This window comes from Doryrhamphus excisus, chromosome 8 (assembly GCF_030265055.1).
Source record: "Doryrhamphus excisus isolate RoL2022-K1 chromosome 8, RoL_Dexc_1.0, whole genome shotgun sequence".
In the NCBI taxonomy this organism is placed as follows: Eukaryota; Metazoa; Chordata; class Actinopteri; order Syngnathiformes; family Syngnathidae; genus Doryrhamphus; species Doryrhamphus excisus.
Window position 1 is genome coordinate 20489085 of NC_080473.1, and position 26295 is coordinate 20515379.

The window sequence follows — 26295 nt, forward strand, 5'->3', positions numbered from 1 at the left end:
CACCCAGGCTTGTGTGTGGCATTCAGGGTTTTTTTTTTTTTCCTTTGGTTTTCATTAATGTTTGGAGGGGCAGCTTGGAGGATCTCATTTTAATTTGACATTTAAACATCTGTTTTCAATTTCCTCCTGGGACAAAGTGTGGATGTGTGTGTGGGGGTGTGTGGCTGGGATAGATAGTTAAAGGGCTGATGGACCTTCAGACTTTTCAGCGCTGACCTTTACAGGCGGGTCTTGAAGGCGAGTGATGAGGGAAGCTAATTGTATTAGCTCTAATTTGATACTATCTGGACCTGAGTAGTCATTTACCATACGGGGCCGTACACTTGGGGCAGGCGTGCATGGACTATGAGCTTGGATGTGCGTTAGCTGTCACTTCATTAAGCACAACTGGTGACTGATAGCAGATTTCGTACTGCAAAATAGTAATTCCTCGTTTATTGCCGATAATTGGTTCCAAACTTGGTTGTGATTCCTTATTTATAAACAAAATATTTTCATACTTAGAGCATAGAAAACCTGTTTACGATAAAGAACCATTCACACTCACATTCATACCTATGGACAATTTGGAGTGGCTAATTAACCTAGCATGTTTTTCGAATGTGGGAGGAAACCGGAGTACCCGGAGAAAACCCCACGCCTGCACGGGGAGAACATGCAAACTCCACACAGAGATGGCCGAAGCTGGGGAAAGACAAAATAAGAAGCTAAAAATTTACCACTTCCACACAAAATAGGAGGAGAACTTATTTATTCATTCATTTTCTACCGCTTATCCTCACAAGGGTCGCAGGCGTGCTGGAGCCTATCCTAGTCGTCTTCGGGCGAGAGGCGGGGTACACCCTGGACTGATTGCCAGCCAATCACAGGGCACATATGTATAGACAAACAACCATTCACACTCACATTCATACCTATGGACAATTTGGAGTGGCTAATTAACCTAGCATGTTTTTGGAATGTGGGAGGAAACCGGAGTACCCGGAGAAAACCCACGCATGCAAACTCCACACAGAGATGGCCGAAGGTGGGGGAAGACAAAATAAGAAGCCAAAAAGTTACCACTTCCACACAAAATAGGAGGAGAACTTATTCATTCATTCATTTTCTACCGCTTATCCTCACGAGGGTCGCAGGCGTGCTGGAGCCTATCCCAACTGTCTTCAGGTGAGAGGCGGGGTACACCCCGGACTGATTGCCAGCCAATCACAGGGCACATATAGACAAACAACCATTCACACTCACATTCATACCTATGGACAATTTGGAGTGGCTAATTAACCTAGCATGTTTTTCAAATGTGGGAGGAAACCGGAGTACCCGGAAAAAACCCACACATGCACGGGGAGAACATGCAAACTCCACACAGAGATGGCCGAAGGTGGGGGAAGACAAAATAAGAAGCCAAAAATTTACCACTTCCACACAAAATAGGAGGAGAACTTATTCATTCATTCATACTTGACATAATAACATAAATTAATCCATTTAAGACACAAATACGATTCATGCTCATGTAAACATGTTCATGTGCTAGGGGAGCTATGTGGGGGCGTACAGGAAGTGACATCAGGTGCTTCAGAGTTGAGTTTCAGCTTGGCATGGGGTACGGCCACAACAGTAGCCCATGATAGGGGTTATTATGTCTCTTGTCAGATAATTCAAACCTGCAATAAAACGACACCTAGTGACCAGTGTGGAATACTACAAACACAATGTCTTTGAACGTCTCTTCTGAATGCCTTATATTTGTATTTTGGCTCATATAGCTTCAGTTGGGCTCAAAATAAGCATATTCAACGACAAGGCAGCATGATTTATGAAGTCATATATCGTATTTTTGAAAAACGGTGATAAGAGTGGAGCCGTGAAGTGGCTTTTCAGGTGCTGTACTTACAGTATATTGTCTTGTATGTACACTCCTGTATTATATGTTCTCCTTTAAGTGTATTTTTCTTCCAAAAGCTAATAAAAGTATGTGGCAACGCGCCCAAGGCCACATTCCCATCTCATTATGAGCATATTTGAACAAATCCAGGGGTCTCAAAACAACATTTTCACACTATGTTCTGTGACTCGGGCTCATTTCCACACATTAAGACACCAAATGAGGGTCTCTTGGTGAAAACACATTGAGTCGGGCCTCCCTGTTAATAGTGCAGGAAATATTATCCACTGGAAGACAGCTGCAGGCTTACTCCGAGAGATAGAATGCTGGAGTAGACTCATTATCCCCATATCTCTCACACACACACACACACACACATGCACACACACACACACACACACAGACGTAGTGTCAGAGGCTTTCCATTCTATTTTTCACCATTTCTTGTTCCCATAGCAGGCCTGTTCAGGAGGAAGGCATGCAGGGCTTGCTCGAGGGAGGGAGGGAACACGGGCAATGGGAACTGATTCAAGCACAAGCCTGGATCATTTTTGACAAAAGTGTATGGGGGGGGGGTCTTTGTACCACATCCAGGTCTGGGTCTGGTTGCAGCGCCCCTTCTCCCCCCCTCCCACAGGACACATTGCAGATGTTTGGGGCCGCACTCAGCTGTGTTTACAACAAAGAGGTGTTAGTTTGGAGGAGGCGAGAGGAGGGGGGGGGGGGTGGTTGAGTGCCGTCGTGCAAGGGGTGGAGGTCACAGCAGTGTTGGTGTAAACATCGGACCATGCCAGCTCTCCTCCGTCCTCTCAGGGGTCAACTTTTTTTTTTTTCATTTCCTCTCCTCCGGCATGTCCCATCTTCAAGACGGGAGTCTCGACCCACGGCGAGGAGATGAGCTGCACCGAATGTCACTGAGCTCACTCGCAAGCTCCATTTTTATTACAGGCTGTGTGGGAAATGGAAAGTCCCCGCAAACTTTTATTGCTACTCTCGAGGATGCAGACTCACACTCCCTCTCTACATGAAAGAAAGATGATAAAAAGTGGAATATTCCTCAGTATACTGCAAATAAAACTGCAGTATTTGTGATGTTTCTGTAATGACATGCAGCAGCCTAAATTGCTCAAAAATTAAATTTCTGAAATATCTTATATTTACTAAAAAAGAGAAAATAAGTTATTCTAACACAAGAAAAACAGTCAAGCACAGTTGATTTATTTATTAGCTTCATGGAGAATAAGACATTTTCGCCTTAGGGGGGTTTCATGTGCAAAAATAATAGATTATTCAACAAAAGTGATGAAAAAAATTGAGCAATGGATTTTTGCTTGCTAGTCAGCTGGCACACACCATGATTTCATTAATGGTGTCGATTTGGATTGGAGTTGGAATGGTTTCATCTGTGAATTATATCTCACAAAAGTGAAAAAAATGTCAATATTTTTTTGCATGTATATGATCTAAGAGGCAAAGATTTGGACTCAACCATTTGCACTCAGGAGGAAGGGAATAGTTACCGGATTTGCATGAAAATTCGAGATGTTTTTGCTGAACAGATGTCCCACCCCTCCACGAGGTTTCACGTGAAGTTGTAAACCACTGTAAACCTGAATGTTCAAAGTACTTAAATAAATTAAGTTGTGCTTACTCAAAGTTCAAATAACTTAATTATGTCAAGTTTATTTAACATTCATTCATTCATTTTCTACCGCTTTTCCTCACGAGGGTCGTGGGGGGTGCTGGAGCCTATCCCAGCTGTCTTCGTGGGAGAGGCGGGGTACACCCTGGACTGGTCGCCAGCCAATCACAGGGCACATATAGACAAACAACCATTCACACTCACATTCATACCTATGGACAATTTGGAGTGGCTAATTAACCTAGCATGTTTTTGGAATGTGGGAGGAAACCGGAGTACCCGGAGAAAACCCACGCATGCACGGGGAGAACATGCAAACTCCACACAGAGATGGCCGAAGGTGGGGACAGACAAAATAAGAAGCCAAAAAGTTACCACTTCCACACAAAATAGGAGGAGAACTTATTCATTCATTCATTTTCTCATGCTTATCCTCACGAGGGTTGCAGGCGTGCTGGAGCCTATCCCACGCATGCACGGGGAGAACATGCAAACTCCACACAGAGATGGCCGAGGGTGAAATTGAACCCTGGTCTCCTAGCTGTGAGGTCTGCGCGCTAACCACTCGACCACCGTGCCGCCGTTTACTTTTAACTACAGTAAACCTCGGATATATCGGACTCGGATATATCGGAAATTCGCTCACAACGGACAGATAAAAAAGAACCGATTTTTCTGTAATGCATTTCCAATAAAAATTCATTGCATATATCGGATTTTTTATAACGGATTTCGCCTATTTCGGACAAAATCTCCAGTCCCGTTCCAATGCATTTCCATGAAATTTCCCTCGCATATATCGGATGGCCGCATCGTGGCGCTCCGATTCGCCGAATCGTGACAGGCCGCTATACGACGTCATTTGCAGCGTTTGCAGCGTTGCCTGCGCGTCCAGGTACATTGGAAACATAGTCAAGGAAGTGCCTTTTTATAACGGATAAAATCCGATTTACGCATATACCGGATATAAATCCGATATATGCGTAAAACGGACATTTTCCGGTATACGCATATAACGGATTTCGCTTATATCGGACAAAACCAGTGGGAACAATTGAATCCGATATATCCGAGGTTTACTGTAATATGTTTTGATTAAATTGAACTATGGCTATATTTAGTAAGTTTACATACAACTTCAGACACTCTAAATCCCAATGGTCAAAATAATTAATTGGTAATTAATAAGTATAGTAATTTTCTTAAAAGTTCTACTTATAAATGTTGATTGCCAGTTGCATTATCTGTCTTTGCAGTTTATTTAACTTGTAATTTTTGATGAATATAAAGAATTCTTAGTTGCTTATAAAAACAAGTATCTATTAAACATGAATAAATCAAACCAAGAATCAATTAAGAATAATTCCATTGCATCAGATAGATGCATACATTCTTCCTATGGAAAGAGTTTAAAAATGAGAACGAAAATGTAAGAATGTAGAATGCATGGCAGAGAGAATGTGAAAAAATAAGCTATTTCTCTTTTCACCCCTAAATTAAAAAAGTATATCTAATATCAACTCTAAATATTTAAGCACTGGTATACTCAAATGTTTGAGTTTATGAACTAAAAAAAAAGTTTTTTTTGAGTTCTGCTAACTTATTTGGGTTTACAGTGCATCGCTACCTCTACCAAACAATTGTTAGCATTGTACGGACATATGGTACTTTTACAGTAGCGCCCTTGAGAACACAGCGACCTTGCCGATACAGAGACAGGAGCTCTCGTCGGGGCGGATGTTTAGTTTAAACATCTGCATTCCTGGATGACTGCATCTGCTTTTAACTAGTCTAATTACCTCAGCAAGCCTTCATCCCGCAGCTGCGACGCTCATGTTTAAGTCACATCACATTGACGCATCAAAGAAGCAAACAATCCCATGAATCCCTGAGCTTTTGTTTAGGCTTAATACGCCATCGGAGCGGAGGTTTTAATGCAGCTATGTGACTTAGAGGAGGACCACTTAAGTTTAGTCAGGAATTTGTTGGCTGTGTCTTTAGGTGAGGGGGTCCTGCAGCGAGGCTGACTTTTATCTGGCATCGAGGTGAAGTCGGAGCGTGAGACAACCAAGCCGACGTTCATTTTAACCCCCAAAGCAGCCACAAATAATCCTTATTATTTGTCCATGCACACGCTTTAGATACACATGCAAGCCATTGCTTCATGTGTGGCCCTTCAGGTTTTTATGCTCCCGAGCTGGGAAAATAAAATAAGTAGTGGCAAGCTGTTGTTTGTCTTTTTATGACTTCTCCCCCCCAAAAAAAAACCTATTTAGTTGAGTCTGCCTACACCGTACATATTGTATGCACTGATCCACTTGTTCATCATATGGATGCTTTAATAGTTTCATAGACTTTAGTGGTGCCCCCTATGGGTTGTGGTCAAACTGCTTTGCATGACATGCTAGCAGATATCAGGTACAGTTTTCTAGTCATTAGACAAATGGTCAATTACTCATGGACAGTTAGTTCTCATTGGTGCCCTTTCAATATAGACAAACAACCATTCACACTCACATTCATACCTATGGACAATTTGGAGTGGCTAATTAACCTAGCATGTTTTTGGAATGTGGGAGAAACCCGGAGTACCCGGAGAAAACCCACGCATGCACGGGGAGAACATGCAAACTCCACACAGAGATGGCCGAGGGTGGAATCGAACCCTGGTCCTCGTGCCGTCCTCCCCTAAAGATGTTTACCAAATTTTGTGGTGATTTGAATCTTCTTCACAGCACAGCACAGCAAACCAATCTCCTCCATCCAAGTCTGTCTTCTGCATCCGTCTCTCTCATGTCCTCCTTCACTACATCCATAAACCTCCTCTTTGGCCTCCCTCTACGCCTCCTACCTGGCAGCATCCTTCTACCAATATATTCACTATCTCTCCTCTGGACATGTCCCAACCATCTCAGTCTGGCCGATAACTGACTTTATCTCCAAGGCCTCTGACATGTACTGTACTGCTTCCTGATCCTATCCATCCTGGTCACTCTCAATGAGAACTGTAGTCTTCCAAGATTACATCCATAAAATGTATTTATTTTTTGACACATGATGCCCCTTCAAACCCTCCTGGTAGGTTTCAAATCAACATAAAAGTGATCCTATCCATCCTGGTCACTCCCAATGAGAACCTCAGCATTATCATCTCTGCTACCTCCAGTCTTTTCCTCAGTGGCACTGTCTCTAGACAACAACAACAAACGGCCTAAATTTATAGTTGGTGTTTCTGTATAGCGCATTTGGGGGTCAAACTTTGGGGTGTAATAGCAACACCAGCATGAGGTGTATTTGTCAGAAAAATAACAACACAGTAGGGGTGCATGTTTGGACAAATTTTCATCATTTTGTGTGCAGCGGTTGAGGAGTAAAAGCTCATACAAAGAGAAGCAGAGCTATATAGCAGAGCGTATAGATTGGAGTCATCTGTTCATATCTGTTCATATCTGGCATATGAAGGGCTGGCATGTATTCAGTAGCTCTGAAAATAAAAGTTAGGAATGAGGAGTTCTGGAATGTTTCCGCTTGCAGTGGACGGAATCTTCAATTGCTATGGCATCTTTATGACACTTCACATCTGCTTTCTTTACCGTGGCAGCAATGTCCTTCCTGATGTTTCCATCCACACGTGACGGTCCAAACCGATCCTTCCTATCTTCTTTTATGGACAAAATACTTGGAAACTCACCAACCTTAAATGAAGACGGGAATTATTTGGTACCAAAATCTGAGGAATGCTTGGATATTTATGGCATTTATGTCAAATAGTAGAAGACCCAAGTTGGGAATGTTACGGGAATATTTGCAACTGTTGGAAACTGTACTGTTCCACGCCGATTCTTCACACATTTTTTTGTTAACGTTCTTTATTTGATCTTTCTGCAGTTCTACGTGACGACTTCAGACAGAACCCCGCTGACGTCATCGTGGCAGCCGGAGAGCCGGCGGTCCTGGAATGTCAACCACCGCGCGGCCACCCTGAACCCACCATCTCTTGGAAAAAAGACGGCATAAACATCGATGATCGAGATGAAAGAATCACCGTGAGTACATTGACTGAACTTTCAAGGTGACATTTCTCCGATATATTGATGCTTTTCTCACGTCGGCATGGTGAAGGAAAGGAATAGAACGGACCAGCGATGTGTGGCAAGCCATTATCGCCACTTGAGTTGTTTGTTGAAAAATTGATTTGCTCATTATTCGCGGCCAATCCAAAGCAGCTGCTTAAAACCCTAATGACCGGGGCGTAGAATCCGCCTCACTCCATTAGTCAGCTGCAGTGCATCGATTGGCCGATGAAATCAGCTCGAAAATACTCTGATGAGGAGGCAGGAACGTGCACTCAGCAGTGCTAACGGCACAGTTAGCACGTTGCCGTCAATCAGCAACGTACGTTGTTTAAGAACCGTCCATCTTGGAGAGTCACGCAAACCTTCTGGTTTATAAGAAAGTCTCAGCAGCTACTGAGAACAAAGTTATGGGTCTGGATGGTTTTTTTTTATAGTTTGTCTGGCTGCGTTTCTAATGTCTTGGCAGTAAGGACACGATGTCATTTTTGCTTATGTGGTAATTCAAAGTGGTAATAACATGATGCTGGTGTAAAATATTCTGTTTATAGTCGTGAGGGCGGTCCAGGCAGGAGACAATTCTCCTTTGAGGAAACTTTTTTAAACTATAGTTGGCACTTTTTCCAGAGTGCTTGCATAATGTAAAATTAAAAATACCATGATGATATTGGTGTAGTGCTGATTATGTTCTTTATTGTAGGCTGAGTCAGCGATTTATCATTGTTAGCTATCACAGAGACCACAAGGTTTGTTGTGCACGGGTCAAACCAGGTCTTGATCACGAGTCACATCATAAAGCATACAAGCGCTCGCTCCTTTTGTTTTCCCTCAAAGCCACACTGGCAGAGCCTGTCGGTTTCTGGCCTCTGAGCGGCATAATTGAAAGGAGCAAGCGCATAATCTGGTTTAAAGAGAAACAAATCATAGCTGTCCCCAGTCAGCCGCAGTCACTGATAAGCATGAAACCTCAATCCTATGTACTCCACTGTTGTGGTCAGGGAGGGGGGTGTACCCTTATGTGGTCAGCTTATTTGTTGCTATATACGATCATATTGTACATACAGTATGTACGCATGAATACCCATTTAACCCAACGTCCTCTTAATAATAATATTTTAAGCGCCATAATTGCAAAATTTGCTACAAATATGGTTGCTACTTTACACCAGGACATGGCGGACACCTGTAGCTTCAATCTGAGCAACATTTGTGGGCGTCTTCCTATGCAAAGTTTAGGAGTTTATAGAGTTTGAACGCCCGTGTCCGTGGTGGCGGCAGCGATCTGCTCACCATGACAGTCCACAAGCAGCCGATGCTTTGCTTCACCATGTTCGGGGTGGCAGGAGGGGACGTGGGGGATGTCGCAGGGGTGGTCAAAACACCACTAATGGTCGGGAGTAAGGGGTGGGGTAGTAGTGGAAATAGAAAATGCACTGCTAATAGCGGTGGAGGCAGCAGCTGTGTTCGAGAGCCTGCTGTAAATGATGATGATGATGGCTGGGTTTGCTTGAGAGATGAGGAAGCGTATCACAGGTGGATCGGATATTTTGATGGGCCTGTCGGGTATCGTGGAGACAGGTAACTGGCAAATTCTGAGCCTGGTGATGTCAAAGTATAAAAAGTAGATTAGTAGTAGTAGTACTAGTAGTAGTAGTAGTAGTAGTACTTTATCAACAACTATCGACAATCTTTTGAAATAGCACATTTGTGTATACAATACAATAGGGGTGTCATTTCATGTCCAGAGGGCTTTAGCAATGAAAATAAAATCTGATGTTCTTTTTCTTGGAAAGAAATCATTTAACGGCTTCCATCTTTAATTTTTAATTACCGTCATATTTAAGGGTTGATAAAACTGCAATATACAAAGGTGCCACCAGGATAGGCCAACTGTTGAAGGTAAGGCCGGGATGCTTTTTGCAGCTACGCTGTAATAAGACCCGCTTACTTGTAGGCATGCAGGGACTGCAGATAAGCCTGGAAGTCTGTATTAGGTATTGTTGTCAGGAATAAACAATCTGGTTCTCATTGTATGATTTGGTTCTTTAAGATTCCCTTATCCTCTATTCGAAACCCACTTAGGGTCCTTAGGGGGAGGATTTCTACACTGTGTATTGGAATGCATGCCAAAAATCGGAAATACATACTTTAATACTACTGTAGTCTTTTTCAAGCAAGCATTTGTAGTTTAAATTGAAGGGTTGTTCATCTTCTTTATGAAAAGGTTGTGCTTCAATAATCCTTATCAAAATCTGAACACTTTATTGATTCCTTTTCAAATTTAGTGTAAGACATGGGATCTGACTAATTCCAGAATATCCACAGACTACTCCTTTTGACGTTCCCAAAGACTGCAATGTAAACGTTTACAGTTTCCACTCAGTGTTGTTGTATAACTGCTGTTGGAGCTCAAGCACTGTGTAGTCTTTCATCTTGACTTTCATGTATGCTGCAGTGTGCATCCGTCTCTAACGCCCCCCCGCATGGCGCAGGCGAGTTGTTGCCGTCGCTACCTGTTTGTGCTTGAATGGCTGATACCCTTCGAGGAAGCTCACAGTAACACAGGTGAAAGGACTTGCGGTCGGGCCGGCCTGTGGATTTAAAAGCACCTCATAGAAATCCTTGAAAAGTGAGCGCCCGTGAAGGAGTGCTTTTAAAGTGCCGTTCGCCGTCCTCCCGGGGCATCTGAATCCAATCGAGCGTGGCCGTGGATGCAAGCGAGGACGTCCGTGTCAGTACTGTATGTGTTGGGCACAATGGACAGCATGCGGTGTGTTTACAACAGTTTGAAGTGGGATTATTTGTAATGTCTCCAACATCCGAGCTCGTCAAAGGGCCCTCTCTTCCTGGCTGCAATGTTGCGTGAGACGTGCCGAAACATGCTGTTGCCGTAGCAACGGCAAAGTCCCCAACCATGTGTGTTTTCCATCTTCAGCCGGGATGTGTGTATTTTTGTGAATTGTATGTAATCACTAATGACATGCTTGTAACATTTAGCATGTATTCATGTGGTGAACACTTTCCCACTGGGCCATAAAAGTGAGGGAGGTCCGTGATGCTGCAGCTGGCTCACTTTTACCCCAAAGTGGTGTTCTTCCAGGGAAAATATAAGCACAAAATAATAAAACTGCCATTATTTAAAAAAAACTCTCTGCATTATCTGCTCGGAGCTGCTTGCTAAATCCCCCAAATGCAGCACTTTGTCCCTCATTTTGTGCAATGGTTGTAGCTAATCATCAACCTGGGGAATGAAGCACTGTGTGAACACAAAGAGGGTGCATGCTGAATGGAGACTGGCGCATTATCAGCATTGCCAAATGGCGGTAGACAAAAAAAAAAAAAAAAAAAAAAACGGGATGGAGCCATCTCGTCACAATGTCGGCATAATGGTCAGCTTGTGTTGCACAGGGAGGGGTACACGTGCAACGGAAAAAAAAAAAAAAAAAAAATGAGTCCCTGCTGCTCTGGCACGCCAAATATGCCCTGTGATGCTGCAGAACCGCCACACCAAGACTATGGATAGAGTGGACCGTGCTTTAAGTGGATCCTCATGTCAAAGCCCCCCTTGACTGACCGCTATACGGTCTACATGGCCTGACCTCTGGGGCCTCGGTGGGTGTCGCAGTGTTTTAGCTGTTAAGCCTTTTCTCAAACAAACAGTAACATAATGATACTTCAAACCCTTCCAGCACGACAGGGTGCCCCCACATAAAGCAAGCTTCCAGTTCCTCTTCACATCCTGCAGACTCCTGTTCTCTTTTACCATGAATATTCAACAGGGCAAAGACTCAGCAGCAAAAAAGTGTTTATGTACCCCTATACAATAATAACAATTATTTTGGTTTATTATTTATTGTTAATTATTATTGCAAAGGTCTGGAAAATGTGCACATCCCAATTATTACTTTGTATCACACAGTATCACTTGTCTATGTCTCGCTTCCATTTTCATGGTCTGACCAAAAAAATGAGGTTGAATTCCAGGCATTCAAACAATATCTTTCTATCTAAATCAGGGGTGCTCATTAAGTCGATCGCGAGCTACCGGTCGATCGCGGAGGTGGTACTGGTCGATCGCTGGTCGATCGCGGCGTGACATTAAAAAAATATCATCCCAGCATCAATGCCGTCACTTGATTGACATACAGGGCAGCCATTCAGATGACAACTGAATGTTGCCCTTCGGGCGACCAATCAAATCAAACAACGTCTCTAAGTGCAGCAGAACTTACGATGTCAGCCTATCATCCATCCCCGTTACTTGATTGACATACAGGACAACCAGTCAGATGACAACTGAATTTTGACCTTTAGGTCACCGCTCATGCGTAAACAACGATGCAAAGTGCTAAGCTAGTCGGCGAATTGCGAGATTTTAAGCCCTCGCTAAAGTTTATGGTCACTAAAATGAGTGAAGGAGCTGGACCAAGTAAAAAGGCAAAAACTGGACCAAGTAAAAAGGCAAAAAACATATCACTTCCATACGGATATGGAATATTATACGGATATTATGATACGGATATTATCCATGACTGATAAACATTTGGAAGTGTGCTTGAGGCTGGCTATCAGCAGCTACTGTCCGGACTATGCATCCCTGGCTGGTTCAATTCAGTGCAAGTCATCAAAGTAAACTCAGGTAATTACAAAAAATGTTAATAGTTAATTATGTGTGTTTTGCAATATTGGCTCATTTGGTTATGTAAGGTACATCAACATACATTGTACGTACAAATAATCCTCAATACATTTGAAAATAAATAGATGTTTTGCATTTTTGTAGTGGGTAGATCATTTTGACTCGGTCATTTTAAAAGTAGCTCGCATGCTGAAAAAGTGTGAGCACCCCTGCTGTAAATAAATAGGACGTGGTCCATTTTTCTTTGAAAATTCTACACTCCTTATCTACTTTTCTTCGTTTGGATAACGACATTTTGGCTAATGAGGGTGTAGCGGAGAGGTAGAGACCAAGGTATTAACAACGTCGTAACAAGCAGCAGATGGCGCATTGATACCGTCTGCTGTTTTCAGTCTGTCTCAGTGATGCGGCTTGTCTTCTACTCTGATGGAAAGAGTGCGCCCCTTAGCGGATAATCCATGAATTGCAGTGAATTAAAAATATAAATTCCATGTCTTTTATGCATTTTTTCCACTTTCAAATTATCCTGCGGGCCTGATCGAACCTCCTTGGGGGCCGGTTCCGGCCCGCGGGCCGTATGTTTGACACCCCTGATCTAAATCAAATAAAAAGCGCCCCTAACTAAATTGTATTAATGTCTGTGGTCTGCGGTCTACTTAGGGTCATTCTAGTTGTGGTTTAGGTAATATTGTGTGTCAAGTTCCCTAATGATGGTATCAGTTACCTGCCTGCAGGTGGTGGTCCCAGCCTTGCGGGCTGATGGGTGCATTTTAGAGGTTAAGCCCCATCGGGATACAGAGACCGTTGGTGTGCCGAGTTATTGTCCTTACCTCGGCGCTGACTGGTGTGGTTGTCAGCCGGGAGGAGAACCGATGGGGGCTCTCTTGTCCTGTCTGGATGAGAACAAAGCGGCTCCTCTGGTCTGTAATCAAAGCCCTGGGAAATAACAGCCATGACATTCACCTGGACAAGCCGCATTCAACACTGGGCGTGTGTGCTCTTTATGCGCTCTTTGAGTGTTCACTTGCTGCTGCGAAAAGAAAGTCAGAGAAAGCTTCTGAATTCTTGAAATTTCGCTCTACAGTAATGGACCTTGTAGTCTTTGAGGCAGCTGGAAAAGTGCTTGCGGTGCTGCAGAGCCTCAGGTGCTCCCTCGGGGGGGGCCGCGGTTGTGTTGGATTGTGAAAGTGTTTTTTGGCTCAGCTTACCTTGAGGGGAACCAGGCTGACTGATAGTGATTTAGACTTAAAGTGGAAGCTGAGAGGGGGTGAGCTCCAAACAGACTCCGAGCAATGAATGGAGCCTTTCAGGAACGAGTTGTGTTCATGGACACATTTTTATCGCAATGTTGTAAGGACCTTTGTGAGATCATAGAGACTTTTTTCTATGCATTACCCCAAGCATAAATAATTTCATTCTATCCTGCTTTTCTTCCTCAGATACGTGGAGGGAAGCTGATGATCACGAACGCGAGGAAGAGCGATGCTGGGAAGTATGTCTGCGTCGGAACAAACATGGTCGGCGAACGGGAAAGCGAAATAGCCGAACTTACAGTGCTGGGTAATTTACATGCTTGGAACTATTTTCTACTCTAACTACTATATCTTGCTTGCAATTATAACATGATGGTGGTAGATTCACTGTCTGGGCCGGCATCAGGGTACATGGGACAATGAACCGAATATTTATGAATATTTATGCAACCTCAAGCCATGACACTACCACCACCATGTTTGACTGTAGGCAAAACACAATTCTTTTGGGACAATGGGATTATTCTCTGCTTCAGAATGTCACAGTTCATGTTGGATTTACTGTGTCCTTCAATGAACCAAATATTTATGAATATTTATGCCACCTCAAGCCATGACACTACCACCACCATGTTTGACTGTAGGCAAAACACAATTCTTTTGGGACAATGGGGTTATTCTCTGCTTCAGAATGTCACAGTTCATGTTGGAATTCCTGTGTCCTTCAATGAACCGAATATTTATGAATATTTATGCAACCTCAAGCCATGACACTACCACCACCATGTTTGACACAATTCTTTTGGGACAATGGGATTATTCTCTGCTTCAGAATGTCACAGTTCATGTTGGATTTCCTGTGTCCTTCAATGAACCGCCGCTCCCAGTGACGGCAGGATTTATGCAGCCACAAGCCATGACACTGTCACCACCATGTTTGACTGTAGGCAAAACACAATTCTTTTGGGACAATGGGATTATTCACTGCTTCAGAATATCACAGTTCATGTTGGATTTCCTGTGTCCTTCTACGAACCGAATATTTATGAATATTTATGAATATTTATGCAACCTCAAGCCATGACACTACCACCACCATGTTTGACTGTAGGCAAAACACAATTCTTTTGGGACCATGGGATTATTCACTGCTTCAGAATGTCACAGTTCATGTTGGAATTCCTGTGTCCTTCAATGAACCGCCGTTCCCAGTGACAGCAGCATTTATGCAGCCACAAGCCATGACACTACCACCACCATGTTTGACTGTAGGCAAAATACAATTGTTTTGGGACAATGGGATTATTCTCTCCTTCAGAATGTCACAGTTCAGGTTGGATTTCCTGTTTCCTTGAAAGAACCGCAGCTTCTACTGTCATCAGCACGCATGCAGCCCCAAACCACAGCTCCCCAACATCTATCTTGTTAGTCACTTGTGTTGAAATCGTGGTCGTATGTGGATAGTATATCTATACTGCTATACAAGCTATACACTAAACTACTCTAACGCACATCGAGTTATCCAGTTCCTTTTCATAGTATTGTTCCAGATTTTGTAGCTTTCATTGTCTGTCTCCCAGGGAGATAAATGGTGTCAGTGACCTTGATCAGACAGACTGTGACATGACCTCCAATCGCACACTTTAAACTATGAATCCCATGCTGACACCAGCAGTCCTCACCAGCTGCACCCTATTTCACCCCCAGTGACCCACGGACCCTCCAACATGAGCACATCCTGACTCGGGACTTTATCGGTTTTCCACTCCTCAAAGGAGAATTAGTCTGAGAGTCCCAGCTGGTAAACAAAAGGACAATGAGAGCTTTCTATATTTAGCGTGTGCAGTCTATCTTCATTGCTTGTTCCTATAACTGTCAAGTGGCGCTTGCAAACAAAATTTGGCCTTTTTAGAATTTATTGTTTTCATTCCAGAACAACAAAAACTGTAACAAAGTTTCAGCGACGCTCATCTCCCCACACGAGAGACTCACGGTGCCATTCCATTTACGAGCAAATAAAAGCACCAGACTGTAACTTTATGAACAAGTATATGTTTTGTTGACATGTCCGCCGTTTGGGTCGACACAGAGCGTCCCAGCTTTGTGCGTCGGCCCGGAAGTCAGGTGGTGTTGGTGGACCAGAGCGTTGAGTTCAGATGTGAGGCTCGTGGTGACCCAGTTCCGACGGTGCGGTGGCGGAAAGACGATGGAGATCTACCCAAAGGACGGTACGAATCATGACACAGATCTTGACAATGATCCTTTCCGGTCTTTGACCAACGTTTATCTCTGAATGCCCTCAAAGATACGAAATCCGGGAGGATCACACGTTGAAGATTCGCCGTTTGATCTCGGCAGACGTCGGTTCTTACACCTGCGTGGCGGAGAACATGGTGGGCAAGGCGGAGGCATCGGCCAGCCTCACCGTCCATGGTAAGACAACATCCACTACTCCTGCCTGGTTTATTACCGGATCTTCTGCTCCAGTTCTAACTCTGTTTGGCCGGACCTCGGTGTAAAAGAGGCTTTAATGGATTTCAATTTAAGGTTGTTTGGTTTTAGAGCAATGGAAGCCGACCACTAGCCCGCAGCTTTATTACCACGCGGTCATTACGCCTCGCAATCCCTTCTCAATTAGGTTATTGATTTCTAATCAGAAAAACCCGCAGAATCTATAAAAACTATAAAAGTTTGCGACCGGGAGCCTGATTCGACAATCGATCTCATTGTGGGATCTCTGAGGAGAAGCAGCATAGTTGGCGACCTTAAGCCGCACAACGCTATTTGTAAACATCTGTGTGTCTCTGGTGGCCTTCTCCATTGGACGTCTTATTAACACCGTTTGAATATAAAGCAGCCGGTCACAGAGCGTGAACATTCAGAAAGAAGCCATTCAGGGCAACTTGGGGGGACGCCCCCCTTGAGACTGAGGGGAACACAGGGGGCCATTTAACGGCAAACTAATAGGAATGTTTGGAGTTGCTTTTCAGCGATGGAGGCTGGGGGGGACGGGGACGGTACGAGTCGGACCGCGGCGGCAGCATCGCCACCGATGCAGAACGGGGTTGGGAATTGGGACTAGTCGTGGCGCGGTGAGGAGATTTCCGCGGTGAGGTCAGCCATATTAATGTCACTTCCAGCCGTCAGCGGCGCTGAGATATAACCAGACAAGGCAATTTTGTGCCAGGCGCGTCATCCTCACATGGCTGCCCTTTTGCAATTATTTCTTCATTTTCTACACCCGACAGCGGTCTTTAGATTGGTTCGGGGAGTAAGATTAGCCGCAGCTGCCAATGCGCCGTCAATACATCCACTCGTCCTATTGGCTTCCTCGCTGTCCCTGATGAAAGCTTACGTAATGAAAGAGAAAAGCATTGACGAGCTGGTTCGATAAACACTTTTCTCCCTTAATGGGAATGAAATTTTCTTCACTGTGGCCGGTTTTCTTGATGCCATCTTGAGTAAGTTACAATTTAAAAGATGCTATAATTTATTACCAGAATTTTGATCCAAATTCTGCCATTTTTGCTTACATTTTCTGGTTAAAAATGGCGTGCTTCTTGACGTTTTTATCACAAAACGATGTTAGCAGCCTGTCAGATTGCTAATACATGTTTAACAGGAACTATAAGTCAGCTCCGTCGCTCGTCTATGATGTCATCAGCTACTGCCTCTGTAGTTCTTTTATAACTAACACAATTACCAATGGCACACTAAAGCCAAAGAAAAACGTATTTACTTGCTCTACTCTTACATAGCCCCATTGATCAGACCCGATGGCGGAACCTCGTAGGCTGTAGTTCTATTCAGCTCCCAGACGAGGACACAGTGGGGGGGGGGTTGGGGAAGCTGTGGCCACCGGGTAGTCCAGCTAATTAAAGACAACAGGGCCACAGTCCCACGCCTGGAAATGACATGCTTCTAATTACAGGAAGGGACAGAAAAGCTGGGTAATTGTAGGTCTTTAAAGGGTCTAAACGGGCTGAAATAAGGTGTAGGTAGTTGGATGTAAAGACTACAGTGTCCGGTGCACGCTTTAATAAGCTATAAGTGACCACATTATAATAATTCCTAGCAAAATGTATGTTAAATATAGAGCCGATTCACTTATTATATAATGTTGCATAACAAAACAGTATTTGCAAGGCACACCCTTTTCAGTAATGCATCACTCAAATCAAATCAATTCCTTTTTGAGCGAAGGAGAAGAGAACAGAACGGGGGGTGGGGGGGTTTCACACCCTCCATGGTCAGATTGTCAGTGAACAATGCAGTCACTGTGCAAGCGGTGCCCAGGGCTGTTTTTCTTTCGATGTGCCGCTCTCTCGTTACTAACTAAATCAGCCGATTGTTGTTTTACACGTGCATTTCGGTCGGCTACACCTCCTCGGGACTTATAAATATGTCAAGAAAAATATTCCCCTTAATTGATGGCAGAAAGCCGTAAGTGGGCAAGTCACCAAAGCAAAGCGGAGACTTTAGCTGGAAGCCATGTGCTGAGTTGTTACTTTAGTCGACATTTAGTAGACAAGCACATACTAGCGTGTGTGTATTACTAAAGATTAAGTCTCACAAAAGCCTTGATTATGTGCTATTTTACCAATGGGTATATTTATTTTCTTAGAGAGCATATATGATGTGGAGAAAGGACTATAATGTTCTTCACCGCCCATGTTAAGATCCTTGAAGAACTTAAAGAGAGGAACTTTCTTGTCAGCAGTGTGCACGCTGTTGATAAACACCGAAAACACAGCTGGGTGACCACATTTTAAACACTCTTTGCGCCGCTCTTCTGTGTATGTGCATGCGTGTATGTGCATATGGTTTTTCTCAGTCGTCTTTCAACACGCACACACATTTTTGCATCGCTCACTGTTGATATGCAGCCTGCTGATAGTCAGCACTGTGCAGCACAGATGCACAAAGCACATTAGACATCCCCAGTGGGACTCGACGCGATTAATCATGTTAATCCTCTGAATGAAGCGCTAATGGCGGCTTGATGTCAGCGCCTTGGGGTCTGCGGTGGCGAGTACGCCCCCTGCTGGTCTGGATGCCATTACTCAGCACTATAAGTGTCAATGTTAACTTTGAAATCAAGGGGAAAATAATTAAATTGTCACTTTAAAAATGAAAGACGAATCAGCTGCAGTGTCAACGATACATCATCAAAAGACATCAAACATCATCAAAAGTGACATATACAAAGAACGTATAACCAAAAGCCTCACCCATTCATCCGGATATACAGTACATAGATCATTAAACATTAAATAAGAAATGTGGAGTAATATTTTTTATTATTATTACCAATAACAGCTCATGGAAAAATGGCCATTAATAACAACGCATATCATTTCAGTAGTAAGACACCACCAAAAACAGGAAGCGGTGTGGAATTTCGCTGCAAGCTTTGAATGGGGAAAAAAATAGCACCATCTGGTGGATGAACATAACATAACAACGTCTTAAAAAACAAAACCGGTAGTCCAACTCTAATTCTTCACTTGAACGATTGCATTACTGTAATTTATGTTAATGTTCTACTAAAAATGAATAGGACATTTGTGCTTGTAAATAATAATATGAAAAAATAAATAATAATTAAATACATGTAATATAATAATAATAAATTAATTAAAATAATATAAATATAAAAGTAAATATAATATTAAATTAAAATAAATATAATAATAAATTAAAATAGATCTAATAATAAATTAAAATAAATGTAACAATAAATTAAAATAAATATAAAAATAAATTAAAATAAATATAATAATAAATATAATAATAAATATAATAATAAAAAATAAATGTGTTGGTTTGTGTGGCTAATTTCATGAACAGAAATGATTCTCCGCCGCAGCTAAATGAATGTGTAGCACATCACTTCTCTACGTCCAGGAATGTTTCATGTACTGTAAATATCTTATCTGCATTTCGACGGACATAAATGGGTACGGGCGCAGGGGGGGGGTGGGGGTGGGGCCGGGATCATTACTCCGACTGACAGCGTTTATGTTTCTGTGGGAGCCGTTACTGCAGGTAGATTAGATAAGGTGAGTGATTGGCTGCCCGGAGATTTATGAGTCTGTAGTGACAAGTTAACATTCACCTTGTATTTTCTTTATTTATGAGCCGCGCCTCACATTTGGAGTGCGAAACTTCATCAAGGGTGCGGAAAGGGTTCACCTTCATAGTGTTTGAGAATGTTCCATCATGTTGTCAGTTTGTTTTTTTGCATAATTCAAAATATTCCTTGTCTTTTTAATGTAGTCTTAGCAATGTCCGACAGTGAAATGTGACTATTATTACTGTACATGCTCTAATTATTGCCGGGAAGCTGTTTTATGCAATTGAAATATTAACAATAATTTGGAAAGCATGAGAAAGTGGAGAGGAAAACGCACCTCTTCATTTACTATCATGCATATTGCACAACACAGCAGCAACAGAACCACTGATGTTCTAGTTTTTAGTATAAATAATTGGAGCATTTATGGTATTAAAGGTTATTACCCATTGACATCACGTTATTTTATGTTTTATGTTTTATTTATTCATCATTGAGGTGTTGTGTTTTTCTTTCCTTTTTTTTTAGTCGTGTCTGGTAAGTTGACTTGTCACCCGTCACCCGAGACAGGAAGCTGTCAACACCCACCAACCCCACCCCCACATCCATCCTCCTCTCATCACCTCTCCACCCACCAATCATGCCTCTGTTGTCACGGGCAACAGCAACTCAAAAAGGACAATAATGGGTAAAAATATGCTCAGCTTGGGGCCTTCCGAAGGTAAAGCTGCCTCATTTATTTGCTATTGTTGCCCCCCCCCCCCCCTCCCTTTTAATGCATTACCAAACAGTGCATCTAATTCACGGACAAATGACATCTTTATTTCAAAGGACAGCTTTTCGATTGCTTGCTTGTTATGCATTGCGCAGCGCCGGCGTACAAATGATTAATACATTAGCAGACATAAAATATTGGCCCGGACGCCGCATCTCCACACATTGGCTGAAGGTCTAGTGCAGGGGTGGGCAAACTACGGCCCGGGGGCCACATCCGGCCCGCCAAGTGTTTCAATATGGCCCGCCTGTTTTTTTCCAAATATTTCATTTGAACTCAACGTACAACCTGGCATCGTGGCTTGGGACAATTTTTTGATGGTTGAGGTAGCTGCTTTATCAATTTCGTTATTTGATGTGGTCTGTTACAAAATGCTCCTGTAAAAAGGGACACAAGCACATAATAATAATAATAATAATAATAATAATGATAATAATAATGATAATAATAATAATAATAATAATAATAATAATAATAATAATAATAATAATAATAATAATAATAATAATAATAATAATAATAATAATAATAATAATAATAATAATAATAATAATAATAATAATAATAATAATAATAATTCATTCATTTTCTACCGCTTTTCCTCACGAGGGTCGCGGGGGGTGCTGGAGCCTATCCCAGCTGTCTTCGGGCGAGAGGCGGGGTACACCCTGGACTGGTTGCCAGCCAATCACAGGGCACATATAGACAAACAACCATTCACACTCACATTCATACCTATGGACAATTTGGAGTGGCCAATTAACCTAGCATGTTTTTGGAATGTGGGAGGAAACCGGAGTACCCGGAGAAAAAATAATAATAATAATGATAATAATAATAATAATAATAATAATAATAATAATAATAATAATAATAATAATAATAATAATAATAATAATAATAATGATAATGATAATGATAATGATAATGATAATGATAATGATAATAATAATAATAATAATAATAATAATAATAATAATAATAATGTCAATGATGATAATAATACTACTATTATATTAATATTGTTGTTAATAATATTAATATAATAATGGTAGTAATATTATTATTATAACAAAATAATAATAATATAATAACATTACTATAACTAATAATAATAATAATTCTAATAAAAATAACAATAATAATAATAATACATTGAGAAACACACTTTACATCAAATAAATGAAAAAAATATGTGTAAAAATATAGGTGTAAAAATGGACTGTTATGTGTAAAATACTACATAATACCCCCCCCCCCCCCTTGTCAATTTTGTTAAATTTATGCGGCCCGCGAGTCAAAAAGTTTGCCCACCCCTGTTCTAGTGTGACATTGGGCGACGACGCTCATTCATTGTGTCATTAAGATGCATGGGCGCCGTACTCTGGTTGACGCCTGCACTATTGGACGGCGTCGGCGTGGAGCAGATGGTTCGAACATAGCCCCCCATTTCCATGTCGGTTTTAACGCTCCATGCCCTTGCCCGTGCAAATTACTCGACATCTGTGTAGCCTTTGTGATTACATGTAAAGTTAGCTTATTAGTGTAAACGGCACTTAATAGCGTCAAGTCGTTGGATAACATTCAATCATGGCTGCTGTCCTGCAGTGCCGCCTGCGTTTGTGGTCAGACCAAGGAACCAGGTGGTCGGCGTTGGCAGAACCGTCACTTTCCAGTGCGAAGCCACCGGGAACCCTCAACCGGCCATTTTCTGGCAACGAGAAGGAAGCCAGGTAAAGGTGCTTCGGAATACCGTGTATCTCCGTGTATCTGATGTGTTTGACTCCCTTACAGAACCTGTTGTTCTCCTACCAACCGCCCCAACCTGCAAGCCGCTTCTCCGTGTCCCAGACAGGAGATCTAACCATCACGGATGCCGAACGCTCGGACGTGGGCTACTACAGCTGCCAGGCCCTGAACATTGCCGGCAGCGTCATCACCAAAGCCCTGCTGGAGGTCACAGACGGTAGGCCACTGTCTTCTTCTGGAATACTGTGAATTTGAGAATCATGCAGTGCATAAATATTCCCAGTAATGAGGTTAAAGCCTGTGCTGCCGAGCGTATTAATATCCAAAACGGAGGCTTGTGAGGTTTTGGCCCGAGCTCGCCAGAGGTGGAGACTCTCTGGTGCCTCCTCACCCAGACCGTGGCTCATTATTTGGCTTTTGCTGGCTAATGTCTCCTTCGGTGTTCCATGGCTGGCTTGCTGCTGTCAACCATTGCAAGACTGTGGCCGCGCATTGCGGTCTGGCTCGGGTCCCCCTAATTGCCTTGCTAGCCGGTGCGTGTCAGCCACGCTGGACTAAAACTCGGCCTTATTCCCCATAGAGATTTTCGCCGATATTATTTCATCTACAGTGCACCTCCATTCCTTCCTTCATTTAGTCCAGGGGTGGGCAAACTACGGCCCGGGGGCCACATCCGGCGCGCCAAGTGTTTGAATACGGCCCGTCCGTTCTTTCCAAAGTATTTCATTTAAACTCAACCATACGAACTGGCATCATGGCTTGAGCCAACCTTTTGATGGTTTTAGCAATTTTGTTATTTGATGTGGTCTGTTGTTTACATAGTGCTCCTGAAAAAAGGGACACAAGCATAATGATGATAATAATAATAATACATTTTAAAATATTTAAATATAAAATATTTAAATATAAAATATTTAAATTAAAATATTTACATATAAAATATTTACATATAAAATATTTACATATAAAATATTTAAATATAAATATAAAATAATAAATAATAATAGCAGATTGCATGACACTTATATACAATAATATAGATACAATAATAGATAGATAGATACAATAATACCAGGTGGACTGATACGTGTAAAATATATAGTCTGCCCCCCCCACCCCCCACCCCTGATTTAGTCAAATGTTCTTCCTCATTGCAGCCCTACAACAGTATCCTCTACACGTCTCCTTTGTCTGTCTTGCTCTCTGGATGATAATAATAACAGTTATTAAAGCGAGGAGGCCAGCGCTGCTCCGCAGGCAGATCTGGTAATTACGGGTCATGCTGACAATGTTTTAGTAATTGCAGCATCCCCGCCGCAAAAAGCAAAGACCCAGCGGTGGCGCCCCACGTGTGTACACACAATCGCACGTGTGTGGGTTAGCTATCGGATTGGCCTCTCATAACGTCTTTGTTGCTGGGGATGACATCAGTGCTCATCAATAGCGCTCGGAATAATAACAACTATTAGACGCGTTAGCACAACGTAATGATTCACCGACACTGCAAATGGAATGAAATAATTATCAGGAGAATATCGTTCAACTACGGCACTTACATTTGAAAGCAAAATACACATAAAAACATCAGCGGACAAGAGCGTCGTAGCCAATCAGAAGCATGAAGATGCTCCGCAGGCGATACTTGTGTAAAAATGAGCTGTTTGATTTTAATTGCGCTGTTTCTGTCGTACACCTCCTCGAATACCTGCTGCCAAATGATTTGAAAATTGCCTCCAGTTCTTAAAATTGGATTGTTTCCATCTCCCACGCTCTCGTCGACGCTACCTTTGCTGTGTTTCCTGTCACAACATCAACACCCTCTTTTCATCTCACCCACATAATTAGAACAAAATAATAACAAAAGAGTCTTGATGTGCTATATATATCACTATATTGACACTTACTATGGTACCCATTATGGCATTGGATGCTCATATCACCTCCTACTTCGATATGTGACCAAAAAAAAAAAACTTAAACTATATTAGGAAAGCAGGAAGTGAACAAATAAATAAAAAATAAATAAATAAATAAATAAAATAAAAATTCATTCATTCATTCATTTTCTACTGCTTTTTCCTCACCAGGGTCGCGGGGGTGCTGGAGCCTATCCCAGCTGTCTATAAATTTAAAAAAAACTTAAACTATATTAGGAAAGCAGGAAGTGAACAAATGTAAAAATAAAAATAAAAATAAAAATAAAAATAAAAATAAAAATAAAAATAAAAATAAAAATAAAAATAAAAATAAAAATAAAAATAAAAATAAAAATAAAAATAAAAATAAAAATAAAAATAAAAATAAAAATAAAAATAAAAATAAAAATAAAAATAAAAACTATATTAGGAAAGCAGGAAGTGAACAAATGTAACAGTTACTGATTGTAAAAGTACCAGATGGAGGGGTAGGATTTAATAAGCTTTGCTTCTTCCTACTCCTTTTGGACATGTGGAACTGGGAACTGATTATGGGATGCACTCAATTGTAATCTGATGCATGTTCAAATGAAATAAAACCATTACCATTACCATTACCATAATTACTCCATTCCTTTTATTTCTCCTTCTTGGTGCAGTCGTGTCAGACCGCCCTCCTCCGGTTATCCGCCAGGGACCGACCAATCAGACGGTGGCGGTGGACGGCACGGTGGTCCTCACCTGCGTGGCATCAGGCAGTCCCACCATTCTGTGGAGAAAGGACGGAGTGTTGGTGTCCACCCACGACTCTCGAGTCAAGCAGCTGGACACGGGTGCGCTGCAGATACGCTACGCTAAGGTGAGGCAACAGCGGGAATTGGTACAATTATTCAATATATCAGGTAGTTGGCTGCCTAAACTGGATGGAGTGAGGTTCCCCAGGCTGGCCAAGGTAGCATCTCAGTACGTCTCAGCGACCTTGAGATGGATGGTTTTGCTGCTTTGATGTGCTCATATAACAAAAACCAGTAGACTGGAGGTGCCCATTAAGACATAACTTCTTGATTGCAATGAAAAAAAAAACTAACACGCACCAGCAAATACAAATAGACGGTGTAGACATTGAAAGGGTGAAGGAAAATACATTTCTGGGGATCACAATAGATGAAAATATGAGCTGGAAACCTCATATTACAAATATACAACATAAGGTGGCCAGAAATATTTCAATATTGAACAAAGCAAAATTTGTTCTCAATCAGAAATCACTCCACACTCTTTATTGCTCTCTGGTTCTACCATATCTTACTTATTGTGTGGAAATATGGGCTAATAACTATAAAAGCAATCTTCACTGGCTAAATGTACTGCAAAAAAGGTCAGTAAGGATAATTCATAATGCCGCCTACAGAGAACATAATAACTCCTTATTTCTAAAATCACAAATACTTCAACTTGCTGATATAGTTCATCTTCAAACAGCTAAAATAATGCATAAGGCTAAAAATAATAATAATGTGTCTCACCTCCATGACACGCTGGGAAAATCCCCCCAGGTTTGCAAATAACACGTGTTCCCTGCCAGCAGCAGCCTCAGCGGGCTGCCGCTCAATCGTCGCGGGCTTGACTCTGCACTCACTGTCAGTCAGCTAGCGTGGAGTCTTTTGTGTGAAACTGTTGTGTGTGAGAGAGAGAGCATACGTGAAACACACACACACACACACACACACAAAGATGGAGGCGTCACGGGGTTAGAGTTCACGTCAGTTTGTGGCGTTCTGATGACTGCTGGCATGTCTTGTGGTTAGACAAGATTGCAGTGTGATTGGACCTGTGGTGAGAGTAGCGTGGGGAAGAGTGGGGTCGGGGGGGGGGGGGGGGGGCGGTGGCAGCCCAAATAGCACTTATATACCGTAAGTGTGGAAACTAGCCTAACACTTTCTATTAATGAAGGTGTCATTTCTCTTGGATGGTGTTTTCATGAAGATGGTTTGACGTATGAGGTAATTGATTTTATTCATGCGGTTTTTCTCGGAGTGGTATACGCACCCCGTGGGTTGAGGGCATAACACACACAAACACACACACACACACACACACACACATACACACAAATCATGTATTGTTTTGCCCGGCAGCCATGACTTTATGATGCAGTATTCCTCCTACAATGCCATTATTTGTGTGAGCCACTCTCACTGCAAACATGTTGACTCTTGCTAGTTGTGCTTTTTGTAGATCAATAGCATATTTGTGTAAAAAAAAAAAAATGTGCACAATATAC

General features: G+C 42.2%; 1 protein-coding gene across 9 annotated transcripts in view; it reads left to right on the forward strand.

Annotated features, from left to right (window-relative positions):
* robo1 (roundabout, axon guidance receptor, homolog 1 (Drosophila)) overlaps positions 1–26295 on the forward strand; it is a 379506-nt gene that overhangs the window by 313313 nt on the left and 39898 nt on the right. For all 9 annotated transcript variants that reach the window (XM_058080084.1, XM_058080085.1, XM_058080086.1 and 6 more), the window contains 7 exons: positions 7419–7576; positions 13682–13802; positions 15585–15723; positions 15801–15928; positions 21955–22079; positions 22141–22312; positions 24671–24870. In XM_058080084.1, coding sequence (XP_057936067.1) covers positions 7419–7576; positions 13682–13802; positions 15585–15723; positions 15801–15928; positions 21955–22079; positions 22141–22312; positions 24671–24870 — 1043 coding nt within the window. The remainder of the gene's footprint in view (positions 1–7418; positions 7577–13681; positions 13803–15584; positions 15724–15800; positions 15929–21954; positions 22080–22140; positions 22313–24670; positions 24871–26295) is intronic.